The sequence below is a fragment of the Equus przewalskii genome, chromosome 21 (genome assembly GCF_037783145.1).
Source record: "Equus przewalskii isolate Varuska chromosome 21, EquPr2, whole genome shotgun sequence".
Classification (NCBI taxonomy): Eukaryota; Metazoa; Chordata; class Mammalia; order Perissodactyla; family Equidae; genus Equus; species Equus przewalskii.
Window position 1 is genome coordinate 2,359,406 of NC_091851.1, and position 10,352 is coordinate 2,369,757.

Below are 10,352 nucleotides of genomic sequence, written 5' to 3' on the forward strand. Positions count from 1 at the left end.
ATGCCTAACTGCCCTGGCTAGACTTTCCAGCACACTGGTGAACAGAAATGGCAAGAATGGGCATCCTTGTCTGATTTCTGATCTTAGGGGAAAGCTTTCACTCTTTTACCATTAAGTATGATATTAGGTGTGGGTTTTTTTAAATGCAACATATTTCTTTCAAAAAGAATGCGTCAATAAAGGATTGTCAATTTTTACCTCACTTCTTGAAGACAGCCTGGGTGAGAGCCAATATTTAGTAAACTATTTGCTGTGCTGTACTGATGGGCTGTTGTTTATTGGATGGCTTTTGCTCCATAGGCACTTATGTTTCCATCTTGGGTTCCCATATGGCTGCATAGCCACAGAGATTTAATTTTTATGTCTGAATTTTAGTATTATAATGGCTTATGAATATAATATTTTTATCTTTTTAATTTCTTTCTTCCTAATATCTAAATTATTATAATTAACATTAAGATTAAAAATAATATTGACATATTTATTAGTCAAGTATTAATGGTTATATAATTTTAACACTCCTCTTAATACTTCCCTTATAGATTCTGATTACAATTTTGACAACCATTATCTTGAAAACAACTGTCATAAAATAGTATTCTTCAAATCCAAGAAAGGGATGCTCACAGGCTCCCACCAGTGGCTTCCTCGAGGTGACTTCCAGATTATCTGGCTCTGTGTGTGGACCAGGGCCACCCAGCAGGAATTCCTGTGATGGTCAAATGGCATCTCCCTGTACTGTCCCATTTGCTAGTCACTAGTCTATTGAGCACTTGACATGTGGCTTGTGAGACTGAGAAACTGAATATTTAACTATAATTTTAATGAATTAAAATTTCAGTCACTACAGGTGATTAGTGGCTATCATACTGGACAGTGTATGTAGCTTTCATCCCCCTTACCCCAAGTGCTAGTGACAGCCGTTTCCATCCAGGGGCCCTGGAACTGTTATTGCCAGCAACAATTGGTAGTCAGTCACGTATCTCAACAATCCCTATATCTTCAGCTCCTAGAATTGTGCCTTTTGACAAGTGAGTTTTCCCCTCCACCATGGGAGAGGCTTATCTTCTGAGCCATCACATTTTTCAGTGCAGGGCCCAGCTGCCCTCGTGCTTGGGAGAGAAACAGTGTGAAGTGGTGGTCTGCATCAGGTGGCTGAGGAGTTAACAAGCCCAAGGGCAGGTGTTTGTGTTGGAATTAGAAAGCTCTTTTTATGTCTTATAAGAAGAAAACTATCTCCCATACTTGCTAAAGCTCTTTGGCTAAGATATGTGTGGGGTCAGCACGTTGCCTGTGGGCCCCCTTCTGTATCTGGACTCCTCTTCAGCTCTGTTTTCACAGCATCCACATACATTTGCTTTCAGTACAAATGGCAGAAGTTTGTTCACCATCCAGGGAGCGGCTCCAACCTCCTCCACAAACATCAAACAGAAACTCCCGTTGAAAAAGCCAGACTTGCCAGATGGATGCAAGTGAGCCCGGAGCCCTGCAGAGCGTTGCACCAGTAGGAACAACTGTGTTCGTTGAACAGCTGCTCTGTTCCCAGAAAGGCACCAGTCACTGTGTGTCTATTTTCTAACTTCCCACAACAACCTTGTAAATTAGATTTTGTATGTCCAGTTTCAGGGGGAGAAAACCAGAGATTTAAGAAACTTGGCTAAGTTCTAATAACTGGTAAGTGGCAGAATCTGGGGTCAGATGTACTCCACGTTAGTTCTTTCATCCTAAAGCACGCTGGGGAATCGTAGTTTCCTGTGTGGCTGTGTGGCCCTGGGAAGTCATTTATTCTCTCTGACCTTCAGTTTCCACACCTGGAAAGTGTGGAATTAACATGGGCTGCCCACAGCGCGGACGGGGAGGCAGCTGAGGCTTTACCCGACAACCTGTGCGCAGAGACCCAGGGCACCTTCTCTGGCCATCTTCAGTCCTTCCCTATTGTCCTGGATCCTTGAACTTCCTTTTGTCCCTTTTTTTTTTTTCACAATTGCTGATTGCTATTCTTGGTAAAAATGCTCAGCTGAACTGAATTTCATCCAGCAGCCATTTAGTGAGTCTTTACCACGGACGAGGAACTGTGCCGGCTGTCGAACGCAATCAGCGACTGAATGCAAATTTTAGGGACCAAAGTGTATCATTTTTTAGCCAAAGTTCGTTGAGAGTTTACTAGAGGTCAACCGTTCTGAAGGTTTTACTCGTACAGCGCATTTAACCCTCATGATACCACTGTGAAGGGGAGGCTATTATGATTCCCATCACACGGTGGAGGCACAGAGAGGCCAGGCACTTGCCACATATGATACAACTTAGAAATGGCTTGGCTGGGGCTCAAATCCAGCCGACTCGGCTCCAAAGCCCACACTCCCAACTCTGCGGGCCTGAGGCCCCATCCTTGTCTTTGCAGGCTGACATGAAGTCACACAGGAGGGGCACAAAGAAGCATCCACAGCAGGTGCTCAAAGGACTCCCGAGCACAGTCTATGTACTAACTCTGCTGGTAGGTGTATGGGGCATGCAGATGTATGAGAACTATGCCGCCCACCCCCTCGCCCAGGAAGCTGAATTGGAAGGGTAGCAAGAGCATGACACAGCCCTGATTACTTACAAAGCAGGGGCGCAGCTGTAAGTGATAAAGTGCTGAGAGAAAGGCTTATGGACTTCACAGAAAGATCAGCTTTGGTTTTGTGACTTGCTGATGAGGCAACATGTCACTTGTGCCTTAAAAGAAGGGACAGATTTCAGAAGAAGAGGCAAAGCTGAGAATGTTCCTGGCAGAAGAAAAAACATGAGCCACGGAACGAAGGTGAGACGGGATGGGGCATTTCTCTCCCGGGCAGCAGGAGCCCCTCTTGCTGGGACTGTCAGCATCCGCAGGGACCAGCGGGATGCCAGTCTCTGAAGCCGGTGAGGGCGAGAGGTCTGGGTCTGAAGCCCAGTGCAGATCCCTGGGTGCAAATTTCCTACTTGGTGGCCACAGAGTAGAGGCACAAAGAGTGGTCATCTTCAGTGTGGCCTGGCTGAGTGGGGAGGGAGCAGAAAGGGGCTTGGCCTCCATCAGCAGGCGGCGGGCGCCCTGAAGGCTGCGAGGATCCAGGCAGTGTCAGTAGGGGTGAAGAGTGAGAGAGAGAAGACCAAGGAAAAGAGCAGACACAGCAGGAGCAGTGTGATGAGACACGGAAACTGACAAAGTCTGGGGCAGAGGTGATGATGGCATAAGTCTAGGGGGTGTAAATATTGATACAGGGAAAGAATGGGTTGTGGGTCCCTTCTGGGGACCTCCCCCCACCAGTCTCCTTTGACATCAATATCATTGCAAGGGCGATGGATAAGTTTGGCAAAAGGTGGGATGTAAAGAAATAGGCATGGAGAAAAGAGAGAAGATGGCAGGCAGAACCTGAGGACTGGCCAAGCTCGCAGGGCAGGAGGGTCAGAGGGGCTGCCCTCAGGCAGGTAGAGGAGGAGAGGCAGGGGCACAGGTGTCTGGGAAGTCCTGGGAGGAAGAGGCTTGAGAATAGCAGGGCTCAAGAGTGCAAACAGCACAGAGACGTCTAGAAGCATGAAGACTGAAAACAAGTTATCGGCTTTAGTATTGAGGAGATGGGCGGTGCTTTTCAGGGGGCTGTTCCAGTAGAACAGGCTGGCTGGTGAGCCCCTGTTGAGTGGCAGGGTCGGGGTGGGTGGAGGAGAGGGGGTTGGGGGATCATTCACATAGAGACGAGGGAGGGGTCCATCTACCTGTGCAGGAGGTGCAGAGGAAGATGAGGGTAGTTTCAAACGTGCAAAAAAGCCTCACATGGCTGGAGAGGCGGGAACGAAGTGACAGATGTGTGCCGAGAGCCAGAGGCAAAGCCTGCGGGATGGGAAAGGTCAAACGGATTGTGTCCATCCACCCCTCTGCAGGGTCCCCTGAGACTGCTGGTCCCGCCATGGTCAGTGGTCTGCTTCCTTTAGTTGTTGCTCTGGTTTCTTTCTACATGGAAATAGCCAACACCTCCTCAGACAGGTTGGCCCAAGACCCCGGGCACCATCCAGTTTGCACATGGACTCAGCTAAGGGCGCTGCCTCAGACTTCCCATCTTTTCCTTCTCAAGAATCAGTAATGGGCTCAAGGAGACCTGAAGAGGACATCCCACCAAAACCCATCCAAGAAGTGACCCAGCCTGCTGCGTGGCCAGAGGTTGGTCTGCTGGCCCTCAACCTCCTTCAGGGCTGCAGGCTCAGGAGGGCCCGCCCTTTGTTTAATGCTTAATGCTGTCTTGAAATTCTCCTTAAGTTTTGATCAAGGGGCCCTGCGGATTGTGCAGCTGATCCTGTCCCCTCCCTTGTGGCATGCACCAAGCCAATTTACCCCGCTTTCTGAGATTTTTCCGCAGTGTTCCCGCAGGGCTCCAGCCCATATCTGCAGGCTCCGCCCCCAGAGGGGCTGCACCCCCAGGCGTGGGCGGGCTGAGCCCAGAAGTCACGATCCCCATCTCAGCCCCCAGGCAGCCAGGGGGCGTCAGGCCAGCGCCTGCCCTGCTTGCACCGGGACAACTGGACGCTCCAATCTGAAGTCGGTCCTTCCTTCGCCCAGAGCGGCAGTCGCGTCTGTTCCGGGGAGCTTTGGCTCTCAGTCTCCATGCCGCGTTCCTGTTGTTTCCGCGCCAGGAGCTGAGGCAGCTCTCTCAGCACAGAGCAGCGCTCAGCGCTCCCAGTCCCCCGCCCCCGGCGTCAGAGCGTGGAGGGAGGGACCATCGCACCTCCTCCGTTTCATTTTCCAGGTGTCCATGCCCCACCCCTTTGGTCACTATCAGTCAGTACTGCGCGGCCGGCAGGTGCTTGTCTTTCGCTTGTGAGGACGTCACACCCTCCTGGTCTCTTTCAAAACTCTGGGCTCTCCTGGACCAGGGAGGCAGACCACCTGGGTAAGCCGCGGAATCTGCGCAGGGCTTCCCGGGAGTCGAGTTTCCTGCCCCAGGGTGAGGCCTTTGTGTTCCCCACGTGCTTAACCCTTTTCAGCCCTGGTTCGGAGATCGCCAACTTCTTTGGCTTTGTTTAGAGCTCATCAGCGCCGCCTCCTGGTGCTTCGTTGTGAGTGACCATAGCGGAGAGACCACATAGGATGTTAAAAAAGAAAAAAAGTTTGCCACTCTCGGTTATGCTCTGGACCCTCCCCTCCGCATTCTTGGCAAGTGAATAAGCGGATAAGGTCGAAAAGTGAGAGATTTCCATCTCCTCCTCCCAGCTTTCCCCACCCTGCCTGTCCACAGGACCGCCCCTCTTCAGTGCCCTTTGCAGCGCAAGTGGCATTTATGTACATCTTTGTATTAATCCGACTTCTCAGCTAAATAGAAAAATCCTTAACAGGTCCGAGTGGGACCCGATTGGAGCCCGCAGCGCCTCCCCGCGAGGGCTCCCCTCGCGCCCCGCTGGGGCTGCGAGATGGACCATCCCTCTGGGAAAGCGGAATGAAAACAGACCAAACAGGCTGACACGCACCCCATCAAGTTCGCCCCTACAGGGGGGCCTGCCACTGCCTCTGAAGGGTGACAAGACTTGGAGCCCTGACAGTATCCCCACGACTTTCCCACGCGACCAGATGAGGTCTGGCTTTGGCAGCTCGCGCTCAGGGACTTCTGGGTCCCCAGCTGTCCGAGGAGGGGGGCGCGGGGCGGGGGGGGGACGGCTCCGTATCCGGCCAGTCCAACCCCCTTCGCCCGTTGTCGCTCCAGCCACACCCTCTGTCTTCTGGGGCCAAGCGCACCTCCTCTGGCCTAGGGCGGGGTCCAGCCAGCTCTAGTCCTCGCCCTAGGCAGCCCCTCCCTAAGTTCTCTTCCTGGCGGGCCACCTCCTCCCAGAGCCCTGCAGGTCTTGGGCACTACCTCCTCCGTCCCTCTTCAAAGCCCTCCGCGCTCTGGTGTTTTCTTCCTAGTGTTCTGCAATCTAGGCTTTCCTTGAAATCGGTGGTAACAACACATTTTTGAAGAACAAGAAAGAGGACGGGGAGATTAGGAGAGACTGCGGATTATGCCTCTTTTAGGGCTGGGCGCGTGGGGGCCCGAGTGGCGGGACCGCGGACTGTCGCCTAGCGGATAGAGGTGCTGTCCCTCTGCCGCGCTTGCGCTTAGTGGCCCCGCCCGGGGACATACCAGCGCCCGGGCTGGGTTTACTCATCCCCCCCGAGGTGATCCCAGGCGCGAGGGCGGGCGCAAGGCGTCCGGAGAACCCAGTAATCCGAGAATGCAGCATCAGCCCTTCCCACCAGGCACTTCCTTCCTTTTCCCGAACGTCCAGGGAGGGAGGGCCGCGCACTTATAAACTCGGGCCCCGGCCCGCCGGCATGTCAGAGGCTGCCTTGCCTGGGTTGCGCGCCGTTGCCAGACGCGTCTGGGCTGGGACAGACAGGAGCAGCTAACGCCAGCGGAGCCCTGCGCCTCTCGTTGCGGCGCCTGCGCTCTCCCCGGGGCCTGCACGCGGCGCGTCTGGACAGCATGCTCCGGGTCCTCCTCCTCGGCATGCTGGCCCCCGCTGGCCTGGGGCTCCCGGCGCCCACAGAGCCGCAGCCCCATGGCAGCCAGTGCATCGAGCACGACTGCTTCGCGCTCTTCCGGGGCCCCGCGACCTTCCTCGCTGCCAGTCAGGCCTGCGAGAGCCTGCAAGGCCACCTGATGACCGTGCGCTCTTCGGTGGCAGCTGAGGTCATCTCCTTGCTACTGAGTGGCGACGGCGGCGACAGCCAGCGCCTCTGGATCGGCCTGCAGCTCCCGCCCGGCTGCGGCGACCCAGGGCACTCTGGGCCCTTGCGCGGTTTCCAGTGGGTTACGGGCGATAACCGCACCAGCTACAGCAGGTGGGCGCGGCTCCACCGCGACCCGGCGCTTCTCTGCGGTCCGCTTTGCGTCGCAGTCTCGGCGGCCGGGGCCGCTGCACCGGGCGAGCCGGCCTGGGAGGAGCAGCAGTGCGCCGCGGAGGCCGACGGCTTCCTCTGCGAGTTCCACTTCGCAGCCTCCTGCAGGCCCCTGGCCGTGGAGTCCGCGGCGGCCGCCAGTGTCTCGATCACCTACAGCACCCCGTTCGGGGCCCGCGGCGCGGACTTCCAGGCGTTGCCTGCGGGTAGCTCCGCCGCTGTCGCGCCCTTCGGAGTGGAGCTGGAGTGCACGGCGCCTCCCGGAGAGGCCGAGGCGCGCTGGAGCCGGGAGGCGCCGGGCGCCTGGGACTGCAGCGTGGAGAGCGGCGGCTGCGAGCGCGCGTGCAACCGGAGCGCCGGGACGTCGCGGTGCCTCTGCCCCGCCGACGCCGCCCTGCAGGCCGACGGGCGCTCCTGCGCCGCGCCTGGGGAGCACTCCTGCGACCAGCTCTGCGACCATTTCTGCGTCCGCAACCCGGACGTGCCCGGCGGCTACTCGTGCATGTGCGAGACGGGCTACCAGCTGGCTGCCGACCAGCACCGTTGCGAGGACGTGGACGATTGTAAGCTGGTGCCCAGTCCGTGCCCGCAGCGCTGTGTCAACACCCAGGGCGGCTTCAAGTGCCACTGCTACCCTGGGTACGACCTGGTGGACGGCGAGTGCGTGCAGCCCGTGGACCCATGCTTCGGGACTAACTGCGAGTACCAGTGCCAGCCAGTGGGTCAGAATGACTACCGCTGCATCTGCGCCGAGGGCTTCGCGCCCATCCCCCAAGACCCGGACCGGTGCCAGATGTTCTGCAACCAGACTGCATGCCCAGCCGACTGCGACCCTAATAACCCGTCTAACTGCCAGTGCCCGGAAGGCTACATCCTGGACGACGGCGTCATATGCACAGACATCAACGAGTGCGACAGTGGCTACTGCCCGGGCGAGTGCCGCAACCTCTTTGGCAGCTACGAGTGCATCTGTGGGCCCGACTCGGCCCTCGCCGGCCAGGTTGCCACTGACTGTGACCCCAAGGAGAGCAAAGGAGACGACGAAGACAGCGGATCTGGGGAGCCCCCGGTCAGCCGGACTCCCGGCACCACGGCGAGCCCCTCGCCGGTAGCGCCCCTGCATTCGGGCGTGCTCATTGGCATCTCCATCGCAAGTCTGTCTCTGGTGGTGGCGCTTTTGGCGCTCCTCTGCCACCTGCGCAAGAAGCAAGGTGCCATGCCGGCAGAGCTAGAGTACAAGTATGGGGCCCCAACCAAGGAGGTGGTGCTGCAGCACGTGGGGACGGAGAGGATGCCTCAGAAACTCTGAGGGGCCCCCCTCCCTGACCCAGGTGTGGGTTTGGCCTTTGCCTCCCTCCCGTGTCCTCTCCCCTCCCCCAGCCTTACTCCCTGGCCCCCCCAAAGCACCTTAGCTGGCATCAGAACCGGAGAAGATCCTCCTCACCTTCTTCTCTGATTCCACACGAGGCTGGGGAGTGGGCATTGGAAGGACTCCACGCCCCAGCCATTTCCATGCCATCGTCGCACAACTGGGCAAGCTGGCGGTTTGATGATGAAGACACAGACTGCAGAGTGTCCCGTGCCCCCACCATGGAGGGCGAGCCTTACGGTAGGCAGCCTTTGGGGCAGACTGTGAGCCCCCGGACTAGTGAGTGTAATGAAGTCATTGGTAATGACCAACATATTTATTTTTTAAGTATTTAGGATCTTTTTCTTTTGCTTTTTCCCCTGCCTGTAGGTATCTCTCCCCCCTCCCTTCCCTTTGATCTTCCTTCTCTCTGTATTTATATACTCCTACTTGTCATGTGGCAGTGGAACCATCTTGGTGAAGTTTTCCCCCCAGCCCTCTTGCATTTATTAAGCCGAGCCCTGTGTGTCCCCTCATTCCTCCGAGTTTTCCCCTCTCAGGAACTCAGCCAACCCCCCCGAGTCACCTGCCCTGCGTCAGACCCCTCTGCTCTGACCTGCCTGCCTAGGCAGAGCCCCTGTGTGAGCCAGAAACAAGAACTCTACACACAAGACTGGCTGGGGTGTGCTCTTGCACCAGAGTTGCTAATTTGTCTTGAAATTTCAGGCTTCCAGAGCAATATCATTTTACCAAGGTTAAGATGGGAGAGGCATTTGTTAAACTAACGTTGCTGGGCTGTTATAGGAATTCAACCCCAAGGAGTTTTTTATTTTCTAAACAGTGAGCCTGGGTTTTATTGTTGTTGTTGTTTTGCTTTGGACTGAAAAGTAATAACTGTTGTTAAGCTTCTTATACAGTTTCTTTTTCCATGATGATGATGATGATGATGAGTTATTTTTGACAATGTTGAAAACGTTCACATGATTGCTCTCGATTGAGGGAAGAAAGAAGCCCCTCCCAGGAGACAGCTGAAGACAGTTTTGAGCTGTGTGATCCAGGCCAATTACCATTTTGGCTCCTCTCATTGTTCTTGTAATTTGTAGGCCAGCTCTACTGGTTCTTTGGGATTGGGGAGCCTAAGGATGGAACCTGAAGAATGCTCAGTGACGGCCCCACCTTGATCAGGCCCTTGAGAATTCCTCCCACTTCAGAGAGGCCTTCCAACCCTGTCCACTAGGAACGTGGTCCCTAGACAAGAAGCGGAGGCTGGCTGGGAATGCAGAAACTCCAGCCCCACCCACCTACCGCAGGAGAATCTGTATTTTAACAAGAGCTGCAGGGGGTTGTCTGCCCAGTATAGTTTGAGGAGAACTGTTCCAGATTGCTTCCAACATTCTGGAATATTTTAAATATGGATCAGTAATAAGTAGCAGGCCAAATCAGGCCCTTTATTCTCAAGAAACTGAGGAATTTTCATATTATGGCTTTGCTTTCTGGTAGAAAGACTAGGTACACACCTTTAGACATTGCTCCACAGGGGAGAGAAGTTCTTCGGTTCAACTAAGCTAGGAACGAAATCACGCTTCAGTGTGTGGAAAAAAATGTATGATATAATGTATCTTTTGTGATGCAAAGGTTTTCTTCTACTAGTTTGTAAACTCAGCACATTTGTACATAGTTATTTATTTATTGGAGATAAACTAGAACACAGGCAAAACCCTTGCTTATGACATCACATGTAGAAAATAAACAAATAAGAGAGTGTTCTTGGGTCGTGTGTCTGTTCACATCCCCTCCCAGAGGCCCACACTTTGTATCATTAAAGGAGGCTCACCAACAATGTAGATGACATGAGGTGCATTTAAAGGCTGCTCCACACCCCATCCAGCTCCATCTGCTCACGGCGCCATCTGACTTTCAGAGATCTTTCCAGAGGACATTGTTTTCACTGTAGAAGGACTTCATGTTATGCCTGTGTGCACAAATATTTATTTTTTCCTCTGTAACCATAACAACTTCATGCACAGGATTTGTGTCTATGCATTTTAAAACACATTATAGGATTATATGTTGGGATGAGTTAAAGAAACAGTCTTTCTCGGGCATCTCCAGCATCCCCGC

At 54.4% G+C, this 10,352-nt stretch overlaps 1 protein-coding gene across 1 annotated transcript; it reads left to right on the plus strand.

Annotated features, from left to right (window-relative positions):
• Positions 1–810: 810 nt before the first annotated feature.
• On the plus strand, positions 811–9,995 carry THBD (thrombomodulin). The gene has a single exon (XM_070588540.1). It carries the CDS (start codon positions 6,468–6,470, stop codon positions 8,190–8,192), a length of 1,725 nt encoding a protein of 574 aa, XP_070444641.1. The 5' UTR covers positions 811–6,467; the 3' UTR covers positions 8,193–9,995.
• The last annotated feature ends 357 nt before the right edge of the window (positions 9,996–10,352 follow it).

What these genes read in the sequence shown, in the direction of transcription:
- THBD (XM_070588540.1), top strand. Translation starts at nt 6,468, where the DNA reads ATGCTCCGGGTCCTCCTCCTCGGCATGCTGGCCCCCGCTGGCCTGGGG.